Consider the following 18,275-nt stretch of genomic DNA (forward strand, 5'->3'; position numbering starts at 1 on the left):
CATGGAGTTCTTCCTAGTTTTCCTGAGTGTTTGCAAAAAGGTATCAACCTACTTCATTCAACCAAATATGCGAGTAGAGCAAACAAACTGAGAACCCAAAACTACAACCGGCCCTTAATCTTCAACCCGGACTGGCTCAACAACCTCTCGCCCTCGCCGCGCTGCCAGTCCAACTTCTGGCGGATATCGGCCTTGCGGTCGCGGTTCTCGCGCTTCCCGAGCTGCTGCAGATGCACCTCGTCGGGCCCGTCGGCGATGCGCAGCGTCCGGATCAGGGCCCACATGTAGGCGAGGGGGGTATCCTGGCAGACGCCGGCGGCGCCGTAGGCCTGGACGGCGCGGTCGATGACGGCGAGGGCGGTCTGGGGGACGAGAACCTTGGCCTGGGCGATCTCGCGGAGGGCGGACTTGGCGTCGCCGAGGTCGGTCTTGATGGCGGCGTTGAGGACGACGAGGCGGGCGGCTTCGATCTCGATGCGCGAGCGGGCGACCCACTCGAGGATGACGCCGTGGCTGGCCAGGGGTCGGCCGAAGGTCTGCTTGCGGTCGTCGTTGATGCGCGCGATCAGCCACTCCAGCGCCTTCTCGGCGGCGCCGATCGTGCGCATCGCGTGGTGGATGCGGCCCGGCCCCAGCCGGCCCTGGATGATCTCGAACCCGCGGCCCTCGCCCAGCACCAGGTTGGCCGCGGGCACCCGCACGTTCTCGAAGCTGATGTGCCCGTGGCCGTGCGGCGCGTCGTCGTACCCGTACACCGTCAGCATCCGGTGCACCGTGATCCCCGGCGTGTGCGCCGGCACCAGGATCACGGATTGCTGCTTGTAGGGGTCCGGGTGGTCGGGCGCGGATTTGCCCATCACCAGGTAGATGGCGCAGCGGGGGTCGCCGGCGCCGGAGGACCACCATTTCTTTTATTAATTGGTGGGTGGTACAGTCAGTTTGTGGTCATGTGGTGGTGGTGATGATGACAGTAAGAAACGTACCGATCCATTCAAGACATACTCATCCCCTTCCCTCCGAATATTCAGCTGGATATTCGTGGCATCGCTCGACGCCACCTCCGGCTCGGTCATCAGAAACGCAGACCGAATCCGGCCTTCCAGCAGCGGCGTCAACCATTGCTGCTTCTGCGCCTCGTTGCCGTACTTGGCCAGGACCTCCATGTTGCCCGTGTCCGGGGCGGCGTTGTTCGTTGCCTGAGTTTGGTGGCTGGGTTAGCTTGGCCTTAGCCATAAATCACTCTCTCCAACTCTTGGTGCAAGAGAAACACATCCCCATCCATCAATCCAACTCAACCCAAACCTCACCCCTAAAGCAACTCCACCCAAAAGAAAAGAGGGACCTACCTCGGAAGCAATCAGACTCTTTCCCAAATACTCGGCCATGAGCCCGTACTCCAGATTCGAGAAGCCGGCGCCCTGGGCGAAGTGGTTCTTGGGCAGGAACATGTTCCACAGGCCGAGCTGCTGGGCGCGGGCCTTCAGGGTCTCCATGACGGCCGGGTGGGTGGTCCATCGCTGCTCGCCCTGGCCCAGTTGGGCCTGGAAGACGGCCTCGGCGGGGATGCAGTCCTTCTCGACGAATTCTTCGACCTGTTTGTGGTGTGTTAGCAGTCTGAGGTTGAGCTGGGGGAGGATGGGGGCCTTGGGGGCCTTAGGGATATACCAGATCCAGGGTCTTCTTGGCGCGGTCGCTGACGAAGGGGAGGGCGATGGGGGGGATGCGTGTGGAGGCGGGCATTGTTGATGGCGTGGTTCTTCTCTGGAGTTTGGGTGAGTGGTTCTTTGGTTAGGTTAAATGAAAGAGTGAAGGATAAGGGGACAAGAGGAATGGACTTGGAATTAAAAGAAAAGAAAGCGTGTGGATCAGACGATGGAGTGGGACTAGTAGTTATTAGAAGAAAGGTTGGAAATGCGGAGAGCGACAGAAAGCGGAGAAGATGCCGATCGGGACCTCGGCTGATTTGGGGGATTTGGTGGTGGTCATCCTACTATGAAGTACACTCAATCATGGACATCATATCATAAAAGCCCATTGAAAAGTAGCATATCAGCAAACCATTGAATTAGAAAAAGAAAAAGAAGTCATCATGATAATAAAGAATCCCCTCAGCTCCAAAGTCCAACCAACCCAACCCCAGAGAGTCATGTCCATTGCCCGTCCGTAATCACCCCAAATCCAACCTCGGTTGATTTTCCTCCCAGTTTTAAACCCTCCATGATTGAAGTTTCATCAACAAAAAACAAAAAACAGAAAACAATTTCATCCCAAGCATGACAAACAATCCCGAACGTGAAGAAAAAAAAACCCAAGATTATCAGAGCCATTCAGCAAAGGGGCGAGACGATAACCAGGTCAAAATAAGAAAAAAAAATAAAGGTAAAAAAGGAAAGGAAAATCTCTTCTCCGGCGACCCGCGCGAGAGAGAGAACAAGACACAAAAGAGAGGTCTCTACCCCATAAACATCAACATCCTCTTATGGTGGTGCAGTGGTAGTCTTAGACCGCGCTCTCGGTATTCTCCTTCTCCCGCTGAGCCTCGGCCGCCGCCGACTGTTCGAAGTTCTTCTTGCCCAGTTTGGCGAACAATGATTGGGGCTTGCCGGCACTGAATGGATGGAAGGATCTCGCTGTTAGACTTGAGTTCATCCTCCCAAAATAGCTGAGGGATCTGGCACAGCAAAAGAGACAGATCACAGAGAAACATACTTCTTGAAGCGCTTGCCCTTCAGGTCGCTCAGCTTCTTCGAGCAAGGGCTCATGAGTTCGTCCGAGGGCGACACGTAGCTGGCTTGGTTACTGCACGCGTTCCCTTGTTAGTAACATGTTCAATCACACAGCAAATCAACCCGGGGCAGATTTTGTTGTGTACATACCTTTCTCCGCTGGCCAACTTGCCCTGCAGCTTCTGGCGGTGGTAGTCCATCGAGTTCATCGGCTTGCCGGTCTCCTCGGCAGTGCCCAAGTGCGTGTTGGTGGAGCGGTCGGTCAAGGGTTGAGCGTCCATGGCGGTAATGGTGGGTGGGTGTTGTGGAGGAAGTGGGTTAGGAGAGATCTGGGTTGTCTGATAAACGCGTTGGAGAGGAAGTTCTTCGAGTGGTGATGGAGTGGAGGCAGAGAAAGGCAGAGAAGGCAGAAAGAGGGAGGCTCAAAAGGATAAGCAGCGGCCGGCCAGCGGGAAAAAAACCGTGTCGATTGTTGGCATGGCAACCACCACAATGAGATCATTTTCCAGCATTACTTCATTCATTCACGCACGCATCCAAGTCATCCTTGATCGTCATCCCCTCTAAGCAAATTAGAATTAAAATACACGGTGCTATACGTGGTCTAGTCATCATCGTGTCGTGTCCTGATATACATATGCAAATATACAAACAACCTAATCCACGCCGGCCCAATAAACAGACAGATCCAGATGCACAAACAGCAAAGACAAAGGATGGAGTTGACCTGGAAACACGCAGGGACAGACAATCAGAAATGCCGATAAGCTTCCTCGGCCACCTATCATATCCCTGCGCTTCTATTTGCCACTGTTCTACCCCAAGCCAGGCATTCATCGCCCTGGCAAGTCATCGACGATTTCCACGGGAGACGCTTCGGATCCAGGGGTGGTGCTCCCTTCACGCGGGAGATCAGGTGGGCTGCTACGCGATCGCTGCACCGGTGGAACCACCTCCGGCAATTCCAGGGTACTCCCTCTTCGCTGTTCCGGATCCTCATCTTCGGCCGAACTCAGCGCATCGGAAACGGGCGTGGGCGGCGAGTACGCCAGCGTTGGGCTGAGAAGCTCGTCCTGCGAGTCTTCAGACAGGTTCCGTCGATGGCCGCCGCCGGTGCGTCGGCAAGAAGACGTCGCACGCGTTGACGTCGGGCTCACCATCGGAGAGCCGTACGGAGGGGACGGCGACGAGGAAGAGCGCAGACTGTACGATCGCGTGACCATGTTCTGCACACGAGGAATCTCAATGTACCCACTCGCGGTGCCCCGCGCAAAGAGTACCAGCCCAAAGCAGAAGAGAATCATCATGCTCTGGATAACCGCCACGCGTTTCTGAAACACCAGCTCGTCCGCCAGCACGCCCAGCTGCGAACTGAGCGAATGGATTTCTTGGTGATACTGAATGCGCTGATGCTCAAACTCCAACGCCACGCTCTTCCACACCTGATCGTATTGATCTCGAACCTGCTTCAGCTCATTCAACACGGTCACATTCAAGCCCTCCAGAAATGTCGACGTCTTCGTCAGCTGCCGCTTCTCGACCTTGTCAAAGGCGTCGCGCAGGATTCGTGATTGTTCTTCGATGTACTGAAGCGAGAGACTGGAGTTGGACTCTAGCATCTGAAGTCGTTTGTGCACTGACTTGAAAAAGGACTCTTGCGTAGTTGGGTTTGCCGACGGTGGCTGGGTCATACTCGACCTGGTCGGTTCCGCTATACTGCTGGGTTCATCCTTTGGTAGCACAGTAGACTTGTTGTCCGCTTCCGTTACGGCGTTAGGGGATGCAGTCTCGGAGTTCGCAACAGTCATTGAGGATGATGATGAGTCCGTTGTAGTTGATCCCGCCGCAATCGTCACCTTTTGTTCTCCTGGCTCTCCGGACAAAGCTTCCTTGCCTTTTCCCGAAGCCACGGTACCTTGCGCCTGGGATGGAGACGCTTCGTTTGACACAGATCGGTAGGGCTGGGGCTGGGCTTCCACTGCAGGTCCAGCACTAGTCGCTGGTGCTTCTTGGTCGTCACAGGTATCAAGAAGCCCCAGAAGCTCACGCAGCTCTGGCACATCCATGTCCGACCCAGACTGGCGACAAGCCTCATCTTCCGAGACGCCGGTCGACACCGTGTCGACCGGCTCAGCAGTCGCTGGAGTAGGCGCTTCCTCAGCCGTAACTGTAGCCTCGAAATCCGGCGCCATAGGAGCCGGCACCGTTGATTCTTCGGGTATCTCCTCCTCGTCATCATCTGCGGGACTAGCCTCCCCATCATGCTTGTATTCCTCCAACATCGTGGTTCCATGGATACGAATCAAGCTCAACGGACAGAAGAACTCGTTCCCGTAGTGCGTGAGAAACTCAATCTTCACATACCGCGCCCAGATGAGCGGATTTTCGACCGCAAAAGCCTGCACCTCCCGCGTATTGCGGGCCTCGTAGACCCCCAACTCGCGCCACTGGTCCAATTTGGCGGGGTATCGATCCGAGACGCTGACCCGGAACGTGTGGAAGATGGAGCTGAAGAACTCGTAGTTGGCGAGCACGACGGTGTCCACCAGGATGTCGTCGCACAGCTCCAGGATCAGGAATTTGTTCTTCGCCCGGCACTCATTCAGCATGTAGCTGTCCTTGTTCTCAATGAGCACGGACGACGACCCGCTGCACTCCGGGTTCGTCTTGAGCACCGTCGCCGCGCAGTCAAAGGACGCGTAGTTGAACCGTTCTTTGCAGGTCGTCCCCGCATCCTTGGAGCGAGATACCCCGGCCTGGGGCATGCCCTGCGCCGGCCCACCATCAGCGCCGGCCTCGTGTCCGGCCCCCGGTATCCGCTCGCCTCGCGCCTCGGTGGAGGACGAGACCATCGCAGTCCACGCCGTGGGCCGCGTCGCCTCGGGCGTCGTATCTGCGCCGAAGCCCCCAAAATCCAGCTCAATCTCCGCGTCGTCACCTAGCGAGTCCAGCGCATTGTTGATCCCCGTGGGCCGTCGCCGGTCCTCCTTGCCCTGGGCCACGCCACCACGGCGACTCCCGCCCACATTCTCCACGGACTGTCCCACCTTAGCCAAATTCTGCTTCTTCCAGTCTTCGAAGGACAGGAACTTCGCATTGTCGAGCGGAGAATCCGTGTCGAGCTCCTGGTCGGACCGGTGCCGCTGCTGCTGCTGCTGTTGTTGTTGTTGTTGTTGTTGCTCGTCCGCCGAGGTGGGACTCGTGGCCGCCTCATGACTCGAAGAGGACGCCAACACGGTCACCGATGCGGCCTCTGCTGCCACCGAGGGCGTCAGGGAAAGGATATAAGTCGCGGCATCGACCTCGGAACGCTGAAGTCCCCATCGTGTCTCGATGCAGACAGGCCACTGGATCAGTTGGGCGCCGAGTTTCAAGGTATCGGGCGTGGGGCAGATCGATGGAGGTTGATTGGCGGCGACCCCGTCAATCCAGGTCGAGATTAGAGTCATCCAGGGAATCCATTGTGTTGCCGTCCACCCGGCCATTTTTGGGAGGCAGGTTTCCCTTCAACGCCCAAGGGGTTGCCACTTGGGGATGGATGTCTTGAGTTGAAATTTGATTTTGTTTCTCGCGGGCCGGGAAGGGCGATTGTGCGGAGTTGTTAATCGCAGTAAGTTACCTAGCAGAGTAGCTTAGTGTCTCTCCGCACCTCAACTAGAAAGAAAAATGGGTTGACCGCCACACAGGCGCGCGCATTTTCAATGTAGTCCGACGAAGAGATCACGTTTGTTTGTGATTCAGTGTACGAGTACCTTCGGGGTTTTTCTGGGTTGGGCGAAGGAAAGGAAATGCAAGGATACAACAAGTACCCTTTGTTGACCTTTCCCAGCCTCTTGTCTCTCTCTTTCTCCCTGTCCTGTCAGCAAAGAAGAGAAACACTCCGGCAAATGACACGTTCTGCCAGAACTGAAAGAGGGGACTCCGCAGTGGAGACGACTTCAGCTTGGCTCACCGTCAGTCCACCCCTCAGTCACTGGAGGAGGAGAAGAACAAGACGATTAATCTTGGAGGCCAGACTGGCCGAAATTACGGAATAGGTAAGTATGCGTCAAATGGAAACACTCGACTCGACTCGTAGACAACGATTCGATCGTCATCGCCCACCTGGTTTGCATTTCTCCGCTTTGTCCACCGCCTGCCACTTCAGGGAGCTCGGATTCAGCCCCCGGCGGGAGTGGCCACCCCGCCGTGCCCTGGTCCCTGAACATGCATACATACGTACAGTAACTAGTCATCATTATTAGTGAACAATGCTCCACGACCAGACAAGAAAGGTCTCTTCATGCTATCCGCAGCTACGCACCTCGACTATAACTAAAACACAGCTCCGGAGGCTGGCGGAACTGGGCGAGATGGTCAGCTGCTATTGGTTCGGTGTGGTTGTATATGGAGTGTACAGTAAGTACCCGACAGCACTGACTGTACAGTACATGAGCCCTGTAGCTACTAGCATCATCTACTCATTCTCCCCTCTTGCGAGAATCCCTTCGCCCTATTTGCTTGTTTGGATGTCAATATACATGAGTGATTTTCTCTCTCTCTATATCATGATGCGTCAGAACGCATGAAGCCATCTCTCCCCATGGAACAGTGAAAACAGAGAGCCCAGGCTCCAGAATATCACCAGACAAGGATATAAAAGGCCCATCAGTTCACCCCGCTTTCTCGACAGAGGGATCATCGACACTCAGAACAGTGAACTACCCAGAGGCAACCAAATACAAAACAGGCACCCTAACTCTAGACCCCCATTGCTTCACAATGTCAGACCGCACGGTGAGTATCACGCCAATGATCTCTATCCCCGGAGTATTCCAACGGCAACTGAGCCCGAAAAAAAAAAAGAGAGTCTATTACACCTAGAAGACCATCGAAGCCTGGGAAAGCAATGATAAGCAAGCGACAGAGCAAGGATTCCCGCTTTCCCGTGGTGATCCCTGATCATGGGTGGTTAATCTGGTCAACCTAGGATAAACAAGGCGGACACGAAGCAAGATGTATGGATCTGCAATAGAGCCCTGCCTCCCACCTGTTATCCCCCGTAAGTGGTCCAAATTGTGCCATGGTTTCTGGAAAGAGGACAGGATTCTAACTCTCATCTGCTGATCAGGCCTATGACGACCGAAGGAATCGACAAATTGAAGGCGCTGGACGATATAGTTGTTCAAGAGATCGAGGAAGAGTAGGCGCCGGCCGTACCTAGATCAGACCACTGCGCTCAGCCATACTCAAAGTGGACAAGGATATGTACTCTGTGGATTTATTTTATCACTGGCACAATTGGAATACTCAGCCTGCACTTATCAATGATGGCCCAACCTTGATCTAGTCCGTTTCATCTTCGTAGAACACGTTAGCAGCTCGAGGAGCTACATGCTGCGCGACGCTGGGTCACTAAGATATTTCTCATTTCTACAAGCGTGTATCTACGGCGGCGCCTCTACGATGTTGGGAGAAAGAATGTCTTCGAATACTAGAATCACTTTTGATTCCTGTCGCATTGTTGCTTGTCGAACCGCCTCATCACTACTAGCTACTCAACTGTTCCGGCTAATTACATGTAGTACACAGATGTCCCAGTCCAGTCCAACAGCCTGTTCCATGGGAGATAGAGCCGACCAAAGAAAGAATGGATGAAAGAACGACTGTTCGTCTTGTTCATTGCTTTTTTCATGTGTAAGAACCGGGTAAAGGAAATAGCGCCACGGCCTGCTGCACGCCATCGTCGTCCTGCGTCGTCGTCCAACGAACCCCCAAGCATTGGACCTTTTGTTTTTTTCTTGAGGAAGGAAGAGAAACAAAGAATTTTTGAGCAAGGGGGAAGGGGAAGAAGAGTGAATAAAAACAACTCAAACACTCCAGTAAGAGGAGAATCCCTCCAGTTATCAGTTGATGAGTCACTTTTGACCTGCTCGTCACCGCCACTGCTGACTCCGTCGAATAGTGTCATATTATACAGAATAGGAAACAGAAAACACTGACAGATAGATGGGCACGGAGGCCACATACATTCTATAGGGTAATAAGAGTGAAGAGAATATAGGTTTTGAATGTGAATAAGGTCGCCGGGCGCCAAAATGCTGGCCTTGGCGACCGCATGGAGAAATGCATCGGAGCAAGAGTGGAAAGGGCGAAAGCGAAAACAAGTCGGAGTATTGGTTGGAATGTTTATTTATTATTGTGTTGCTCTTCTCAGCGACATTGGACGATACAATAAATTGGAGAGGAACGTCGGACGCCGGCACCAGAGGTGGGGCTAAGCTCCTTACAGATGAAGGTCGTGCCAGCCGCCGACAAGATCGAGGTCCTCGTCGACGCTGCCATCGTAGTGGTTCGCAGCCTTGCTATGGGCGGCCTTGGGAGACTCCCAGGCGTCGCGACGCCGCCCCTTCTCCTGGAAGGGACGACGCCGCCGCTCCCGATCCGAAGGAGAGAACGTCTCTTTCTTGGCCCAAGAACCATAGTCGAAGCCCGAGGACCCTAAGCCCCAATCTTTCCTCCAACTCATATTGCTAGAAAACTTCTTTCCGGAAGAGGTCTCTGGGGACTTGAAGTTCCTCCGACGGTCACCAAGGGCTGACCATTTGTCGAGGCTTGACTTCTGCGGGGAGCTGTCGGGGGACTGAGGTGGGGTTTTGATAGCAGTGAATCCCGCCCTCGGATCCCACGACTTGGAGACAAACTTCTCGGTGTCTTCGTGCGATGTCTCCAGCTGTTGGGCGCGGACGTTGAGGAGAGAATTGCTAACAACTTCGTGGAGGCCAGTCAGGGGTCCACGAAGCTCAGGCGTGCTGCTTTCATGACTCCAGCTGCGTGAGTTCTGCTCGCGACGCTGCTGGTAAGCCAGGTCCTCAGCTTCAGATTCTTCCTCTTCATCCCAAAGATCACTCCAGCTCTTGGAGATTTGCTCCTCCTTCTTCTTGCCAAAGACCATGGAAAGAGAAGGCAGGGGCTTCGTAGCATTGCTTGGCAAAGAGCCAGTAATAGGAACGGGATCGGAAGGAGGTGGCAATCGAACCTCGTTCTTGCGAAACGGAGGAGACCGGAAAGAATCGCCCATAGCAGACTCCAGAACGGAAGCCATGGATGGGGTACCCTGGTGGACAGAGAACCACGAAGTGCCAGCAATCTCCGAGGGAGGGAAAAGGTCTTCGGTGTAGCTTTCGTTGTCGGGAATGGCGGAGAGCTGGCGGAAGGTCTGGGGAGGGCTGGCTTGAAGAGCTTTGGCCCAAGGGAAGGAGTCGCCCTGGTTGATGTGAGGGCTCTGGATGGAAGGGGTCCGAAGCGGCTCCCGGTTGGCACTGGCGGCAACCACCTCGCGGTCGTCCGTGCAGAACTCGTCCAGCGCGTCATCATCTGTCGTGAACGTGACAGCACGCAAGATAGCTTCGCGAATGCCAGAAAGGGAACGCTTCGTAGGGTCAATGGCAAGAGCAGTCCTCAGGATTTCGAAGGTATCCTGAGACATGTTGGGGAAGATGTCGAACAATGATTGGCGATCCCGTACGTAGTCTGCGTAAAGGATGTCGGATTCCGTCGGCGTGGCGAAGGGATTCCGTGCGAAGAGAACATTGAGCAGACAGATTCCAATCGCCCAGACGTCGGCTTTGGCGGGGGAATAGCCGACGGTGGAGGGATCGTACTGCTCGGGAGCCATGTAACGATCACTGCCAACGCAGGCCTCGTGGGACCAAGCCTCCCGAGTCGCCAGACCGAAGTCACCCAGCTTCATGGAGCCATCCTGCATCAAGAAGATGTTCTCAGGCTTGATGTCACGGTGGTACAGGCCGTTCGCGTGCATGAACTCCACTGCGCTCACAAGTTGCAGCATGAAGTCGCGCACGTGTTCAGTTTCCAAGGGACCACGGTTGAGCCGGATTGCTTCGTACAGGTCACCATTCGAGCAATACTCCAAAACGAGATACATATGGGCATCCGTTTCGAAGGAATGGATGAGGTTGACGATGTTGGGATGAAACCTGAGACGTCTGTGGCATTCCAGCTCCTCGGCACGGGCATCATATGGGGAGGGGTTCGACGGGTCACCCGAGGAGGACTTGGTCATGCATTTGATGGCGACATCTTGGCCAGTCTGTAAGTCCTTTGCCAGGAAGACCATGCCAAAAGATCCATGGTTCAAGGGGGCGACGGTGCGGAACCGTCCGTCCAACAGCTGGCCTTCAACAAAATTGTTCTTGAGGCACTCCATTGTTATGTGTATAGTCTAACAGGACGATGTTCTCCCAGAGATAAGTCGTCGAGGTAGAATATAGGAACAGGCTCACTTGATCAGAGCGTGTTTGAGGTAGTCGGTTGGCAAAGCTCGAGTTAGGATTAACCTCGAACGATGTGGCTAACAATGAAGTTCAAAGACTATGCCAGCTCAAGTTTCCAAGTAGATCTTGGCCACCCAGATCCAAAAGAGAAGAGTCGGAAGGTGAGAGGGGGGAGAGGAAGAAGAACGAAACGACAAAAGGAACAAGTGAGTTGTCGGCTCAGAATTTATCGTATAAATACCGGAAAGTCAAAGAGGATATGATGACAAAAGTGAACAAAAAAGTGGTGAGAATGAGTAGGCGCAAAGCGCAATTCAGAGATACCCTGGGGGGTTTTCAAACGACGATAGGAAATTGGTTGTTAAAGACTGTTATGAGTGCATCGGTATATCGTTTTCACAAATAGGGGCCCACGGCCAAAGGCGAAGATAAGTATGTTGCGAGGAAAGAATGTGATTGAAGTGAATGGCGACGTCCGGCGGTTGGACAGTTGGTCAACAAGGAAATGACGAGGAAGAACGCTGCGTAGATATCGTAAACACCAAGAGTATAACAGACAAGGCTCGTAACAAAGAAAGGCCTTCCAACACCAGGCTGAAGGTCGGGGAAAAAAAAGGTCGTGACTCGAAGGAGAGGGAGCGGTCGAAGACTATCGAGTCATAGAATGACCGATAGATTATATAGTCCTGAGGGTTGAGTAGGAAACTATATAAGGAGACCGAGGCTGTGGACAACTGGTAGGTAAGGTCTTCTGTCCCGTGAGTGGGCAAGCTGAAGAACCGAATACCAGCACCCGGCCAAGGTTGCGCGGCGAACGGATGGACAACAAAGTAGTGTTGACCTCAGAGCGGAGCGACACCCTCACACGTATTGTCTGCAATCGAAACGTAGCAAGGCTTCAAAGGACAGTCTGCTGTAAGGTCGACGAAACGTGGGTCCGAGGAAGCTCTCGACGTGGTTGGCTTGGGAGCACGGATGAGTCACGGGGGGTAGGTGTTGGGAAGGCCAGGCAAAAGACGAGACAGCCGAGGAAAAGAGGTTCGATCAAGCTGTTGGCGACGAAACCAGTGCGGGTTGTTCTGAAGTAGAGCAGGTGGAGAAGATCACGACGTTGGTCTAATCAGACGAGGAACTTGTCAAAGCACTGTATCGTGTCGCAACGATGATGAGCGAAGAGGAGCAGATGGAATAAGAGCTAGTGGGAGCGGTGGGTTGTTGTTGAGGACGGGGTGGCGAGGAGTCGGGAATCGGTAGTCGGTAGTAGATAGGGAGTATCGGGTAGGAAGGTGCAATGGAGCTGAGGAGTGAGGAAGGTGGTCGGATGAGGTTGTAGAAGAGGAGGCGAAGCGAAACGTAGTGAAGAGGGAGGTGGTGAAAGGTGGAGGGGAAGGAAGAAGGAAGGAGGTGAAAGGTAGAAGGTAGGAAGGTAGAGTAGGATGAGAGAGAGAAGATGGAGAGATGGAATGCAGATGAATGGGGGAGATGATGACTAGGTAAGTACGGAGAGGTAGGTATGACTGATTGACCCGAGTAGTTAATTAGTTGAGAGGTGAGTGACTAACCCAACTAATTGGGGGGAGGTGGGCGGGCGCCCGCGATAGGGATAAGGGGAGGTTTCCGGATGAGATGATAGCACTTTGGGACACCACTAAACCTAATTAGGGACTAGTAGGAGGGGCGAAAGTCCAGAGTCAATAATAATAATGAATGGAAAAATGGGGGGGGGGATGGAGGTTGAACCCAGTGTGCCTCCCCCAAGTCCCAAGTCTCAACTGTGGCCTGCATGAGGGGAGGGAAAGGAAAGGAAAGTGGAAACTGGAAACTGGGCGAACGAGCGAGAACCTCCTACGTCGTTGTCGTGCCTTGGGTATGGTATGGAACCTACCACAGTACCGATGGGTGGCTCGGCCAGCCAATAACTGGCACTTTCCATACCATACCAATACCTGACTGCCTGCCTGCCTGCCTGCCTGCCTGCCTGTCTGCACAAAGCACTGCAACCCGAATGGAAGTTTAGGCAAGGTAGTACCTCGTGGTAAAAACCGGTAATCATCTGCCGAGTCTAGCCAATCTCACCTGAACATCCGTCTCCACTCCACCTTGTTTACTGGTACGTACATGAGCATACTTACTTACAGTACTGTACATACGGAACAGTGAGTGAGTGAGTCTCTCTTACACTCACTCAGATGATGGATGCAGGTCGAGAAACTGAAGCCCGTTTCCGGCCAGATGAAGCTCCACTTCCACTTCCACCCTCCCCTGAATGATTCATCCGTCATTCTAATCCACGTACGTACTCTTCTTCACTATGTCTCCGGCCCTGGCAGTCATCAAAAACATCCGCCCGGTTTACTCTGGATGTTGAGTAATAAGATTATGACTGGCAACAATTCAATGATGAATCAGCAAGCTCCATTGCCATCACCATGATTCTTTCTTGTTGCTTACATGTACAATTCTCCTCCCCCTCCCCCCCTGGTGTGCAAAGGTAATCAATCGGGGGACCCTTGGGATTGTTGATGCCCTCCCCCCCTGGTCGCGGTACTGTATCCCAAATCACCCCAATCCATGTTGCAACACCACCACCAACAACAACAACAGCTCTGGCCTATCAGTAACCCCAGAGCGGAGAAAAGAATGGATGGGCTGGATGAGATAATCATGAATGAGCGGTTGCGTGACTGAAGTTGTATCTTACATAGTGTGTACCAGACCTGACAGTATGTTAGGTGGTTAAGCTAATTAACGGTCATGGTAAACAACCCGAACGACTCTCAACTCAATGGAAAGGACAAACAACAAGTATGAGTAATGGTTTCAGCAGCGTTCCAGTCTGTGACCCTGCCTGCCTGCCTGCCTACCTGCCTATCATCACCCAGGCACTGACCACGCATTCTTCTTCCCTTATTTTTCGAATCCATCCACTCGCAAGTCGCAATCCACCTTTCCACCTCCCCTTGCCCTGCCAGGTTGCCGGGCCGTCAAGCCTTCTTCTGTCCCCATTGAATGAATACTCCGTACACAACGCCAAAATATGGAATTGCCGTGCGGGAATCAATTTGAGTTACCCATAGTTACTGGAGAGGTGTAAACAATTGAATAATTGATTATCTAAGTAAAGAATTAGCTAGTTATGGTAAGTTACTGGTAAGTTAACGTTTACTATAACCTGTAATTCTGGTCGGGTATTGCCGCGACAGCACGCACGATCCAGACCGAAAGTCAAAGACAATAAGAGATGGAGCAGAAAGTTGGCCACCACCACCGGCCGCCGCGCCCGACCTCACTCACCCAAGGGAAAAAAACCCTTTTGAGTCATGGCCCGTGGGCGAACAAAGAGTGTAAAAAGATTCCACCCACTCGAACTGGCGTGATCAACAACTCATTGCTTTCAAGGTACTCTGTAAGTTAGCAGCTCTAGCTCTAGTCAATTGGGGTAGGCATAAAGTCAATTGATGCACTAGCAACAAGCTGCTGAAGATATTCTACAAAGTACTGTACAGATACTACAACACTACACCTGTAGCCGTTCAAACTAAACTGTCGAGATAAGAGTTCAATGAATGGGCACCAAGACCGCCCCGTCGCTATGACTAAGGTGAGGTTCCTGCAGGTCCAAGGAAGCAGGGTCTCGCGGGCCCCATCGTTATCGGGAAGAGGAAGAAATCCTGGATTATGATTATGATCGGTATGATAAACCGTCTCTCTTTCCCTGTCAGTATGTACGAAAATATGCCGAAAGATGGGAACTACACGGTAGGATGCCTCCCGTGTCTGTCAATCCATTCAACTTCTGTCACACGCACATAATTGATGATGACAGGCAGCGAGCGCCATACCGGTCTGTGGTGATGGGATGGGCAAGTCAAGCTATACTCCGTAGAGAGTGTCGGTTTATCCCCCTGCCCCTCCCCTCCCCCCTTCCCCATATTTCGGACAGGTAATGCGTAACGCCATCCGTGATTCAATAGTTAATGGATGATCAAGCATCTCGTCACAAAACAGACCAGACACCAAGCAAGCCACTTACACTGAAGACCTCATCTCGGAGACCGTAAACCTCTCTCTCACACAGACCAATTCGATCTAGATCGATCCACCTGGCATTATTCAAACAACAATCATAAAGGAAAAAACACCGCTCCGCTTCCGACCGGCAAATCGGCGACCGACAGAAAAGATGACGATGTTTTCCATTTTCAGCCGGGAATAAAATTAGTACTGTCTCCGTACCTAGAGAGAATTCCCTCGGCCGATGGCGGAGCAGGGTGGCAACTTGACGACGACAGGCACCCTAGACTCATTCCGGGCAATTTATGGGTCATCGCCCACCCATGACCACCCAAACCCCAAAACCTTCCAATCACCGATAACCGGAGTCACACTATTTCCAGGCTGCATGACGCCAGCCCCGAGCAAGTAACAAGTGGGCGGCGTCGTGGCCAATAATTGCCCCATCGATTGGCCCCGAGTCAACGCAGAAGGGGGGAGGAACGCAAAATGACGCCCCGGGGGAGGGCCTGGACGATCATCGACGATCGGGTCGCGGATGTATGGGGAAAGCGACCGATGGCATAATTTCGAGAAGCACTTGAGACGGTGACCACTGACCACTGACCACTTAGTTTAATATCACGCTTGACTATGACTTTGGAGACTAACAAAAGTTAGTTCACACTTAAATTATGCTCAGTAATGTGTGCCAAGTGACCACGAGGGAAAGAGAGTCATGTGTGTGTGTGTGTGTGTGTGTGTGTACACATACTTAGAGTTACCTGGTGGTCCTGACCTGAATTTACCTACAAAAAGGCAGGCAGGCAGGCAGGCAAAGAGGACTTACAGTACATGCAACACACTGTATGTATGTATGTATGTATGTACAGTACAGTAACTATAGGTGGAGGTCGGCATAAAAAGACTGGGGAAATAATCACCGTTTGTGTTGTTGCACAACTTGCTCCTGGTCCACGTTGGTCCTGTTTGTTTACCGCGCGGGATTTTAGATGGATCTGACTTTTTTGCCTATCTATTCTATATGTAGGTGAAGTATTACTTTTATTATCCGTCAGTCTTGTTACAGAATTTTGCGGGGATGTCTGAGGATGATTACGTCTCCAGGTGCGCATATGCAGGTGGATGAAAACAACAACACCACCAACAACACCACCGACAACAACCAGTTGATGCATTCGTGCTCGACCTGCCGCTGTTGACGCTCGGAGACATAATTCCCCAGAGCCGACCAGTCAGTGAGTGGCCTGCCCAATGGCCAGTCAGTCAGTGTCCCCAAGTAGCTGTACGTCGAGCTGGTGGCAGCGCCCCGTGGCTGGCATGTTTCCGGGGCTGCATTGCATGTCTGGCGGTGAGCAGCCGGTGTCTTAGTGGCTGCTTGACCGCCTCCTGCTCCGGTGTTGGCTAAGGTTTGGTCCTTGCAGCCTGAACTGATTGATCCACGGCAAGTTCTCAAGCTGCGTGAGTCTTGATCATGCAAGCAGAAAAAGAGGGAAGCGTCTACGTGGAAGCTTTCTGACTAAACGATAGAGGCCGGAGGGGGGGGGGGGGCACTCCCCCACAATTATTCATTAGTAGTCCAGGCACTGATAGGAAGAAGGGCTTTTTTTGCCCGCCAGGTGGCTGATTTCACACGGGTATCACGCGATGCCCCGGCTGGGACCACACCACCTATCTCATTCCATGCTATCATCATCAACAACAACAACAACAATGACAACTTTAGTGCGAGTACGGAGTAGTTCTTTGTAATGAGTTGGTGGCTGGCAGACTGACTGATCTTCCTCCCCATTACTCTCTCGGATCCTCTTCGGTTCCGGCAAGTTATGATCGTTGCCTGTCTGGCCCGCTATCGGATACTCTCTCACAAGTCACCTGGCACTGCCGCCCCTCCATAGAGTTTCTGGCGAGTGGCAGTGGTGTGGTCACCCATGGGACACGAAGCGGACACGATACAACTTGCGGATCCCCAGCCTGGAGACTCGGTAGGTAAACCGGACTTGGGCTGAAGCAAGAGAAGGTTGGGGTGAACCTTGGATGGGCTTATCAGTGATTAGTTACGGGGATCATCAGCCGAGCAGATAACCACGAATCCGGGTTGGCTGTGTAAGAGAGACTGTGAAACGAATGGACGATAAGGTGATGGTTTCGTTCTGTTCTCCTCTGGGTCTGGCGCTGGATATCGGTAGATACTACCTGGGTATACTCCCCGTTTTTGTCGTTGTCGTTGAGTAAGTGATGACACAAACGATTCTTTCTGTGCACCCCGAAAGGGGACAGGAAGCCACTGAAGTTGGGAGATAGATAGATAGATAGTACTGATAGTAACGAGCAGGGTAGCATGGTCCACCAATTGGCAGGGTCATTAATGTGAGGAATAGAGTTCACTCCCGTTCCTCGTTAATTGATTGATTGATTGATTGATAGACGGAGAGATAGGAGAGCTGACCGAACCCAGCTACGTATCAGCATTGAAGTCAAACCACCACCATTCCACCCACTTGAACAATGTGCATGCCTACACACACACATATTTCCGAGCCCCAGGCGAGCGGGATCGTACCTTTAGTCCCCGGGTCGGCCTCCAAACGATCCAGTTTTTCAGGAGGAGCACGCGATCAATTAGGTGGGAACACTAAAAATCATGATGAAGTTGCGAAAAGTTGCATCAGCTGGGGGGGGGGATGGGGGAAGGATCGGCCCATTAGACTAGAGTGTAAAGTTAAGTTGGATTGGAGAGGAGCCGAAATCGATAGCGTGAGTCGAATTGGTGGATGGATTGAAAAAACGACTTCCCCAAATCGTCTGCAATTTTTACCCCGCACGATCTGCGGTCCGGTAAAATGCGGGTGTTGATAGGCTGGTTTTCCCAAGTGGTTCCACCCTGTGCCACTGGCTCAACCTCGCTCAAGGTTCGTTTCCGTCAACAAGAACAATTCCTTCCACTCTTCGTCTAGAAACACCGCGGCAACCAGAGATATGAGGAGCAGAGTATGAGGATTTCGTGATCGTCTACCGTTGCATTTCAGACCCGGTGGCAACTTTCCCCGGATTTCGCAATCGAGTCTCATTTTTAGGTCCTGTCTCAACATTTTACAGTTTCAAGTCGGTAGTCCGGCAACAACATACAACAGAAGTCAACCAAAACACGCTCAACTTCAGTCAAGTGATCAATTGTACTAATATGGAGATCATGGACTAGATGTGACCCCTCGACCCTCAGTTCGCTCTTTCCGGAGACCTGCTCGTCTCAAGTTCA

General features: G+C 52.7%; 3 protein-coding genes across 3 annotated transcripts; all 3 read right to left on the reverse strand.

Annotated features, from left to right (window-relative positions):
- Window positions 1-101: 101 nt before the first annotated feature.
- Window positions 102-6,211, reverse strand: BO95DRAFT_454048 (uncharacterized protein; the record flags this gene model as incomplete). The annotated part of the gene is made up of 7 exons (XM_025588244.1): window positions 102-908; window positions 984-1,196; window positions 1,347-1,614; window positions 1,699-1,761; window positions 2,710-2,799; window positions 2,877-3,090; window positions 3,631-6,211. 7 exons carry the CDS (start codon window positions 6,209-6,211, stop codon window positions 102-104), a joined length of 4,236 nt encoding a protein of 1,411 aa, XP_025441269.1.
- Window positions 6,212-8,862: 2,651 nt separating this feature from the next.
- On the reverse strand, window positions 8,863-11,201 carry BO95DRAFT_169827 (putative serine/threonine protein kinase). The gene has a single exon (XM_025580796.1). It carries the CDS (start codon window positions 10,933-10,935, stop codon window positions 8,992-8,994), a length of 1,944 nt encoding a protein of 647 aa, XP_025441270.1. The 5' UTR covers window positions 10,936-11,201; the 3' UTR covers window positions 8,863-8,991.
- A 5,469-nt stretch (window positions 11,202-16,670) lies between these two features.
- On the reverse strand, window positions 16,671-17,390 carry BO95DRAFT_443947 (uncharacterized protein). Its single transcript, XM_025586769.1, has one exon. It carries the CDS (start codon window positions 17,357-17,359, stop codon window positions 17,063-17,065), a length of 297 nt encoding a protein of 98 aa, XP_025441271.1. The 5' UTR covers window positions 17,360-17,390; the 3' UTR covers window positions 16,671-17,062.
- Window positions 17,391-18,275: the final 885 nt, after the last annotated feature.

Source organism: Aspergillus brunneoviolaceus (assembly GCF_003184695.1).
Source record: "Aspergillus brunneoviolaceus CBS 621.78 unplaced genomic scaffold BO95scaffold_42, whole genome shotgun sequence".
Classification (NCBI taxonomy): Eukaryota; Fungi; Ascomycota; class Eurotiomycetes; order Eurotiales; family Aspergillaceae; genus Aspergillus; species Aspergillus brunneoviolaceus.

What these genes read in the sequence shown, in the direction of transcription:
- BO95DRAFT_169827 (XM_025580796.1), bottom strand. Translation starts at nt 10,935, where the DNA reads ATGGAGTGCCTCAAGAACAATTTTGTTGAAGGCCAGCTGTTGGACGGA.
- BO95DRAFT_443947 (XM_025586769.1), bottom strand. Translation starts at nt 17,359, where the DNA reads ATGCTACCCTGCTCGTTACTATCAGTACTATCTATCTATCTATCTCCC.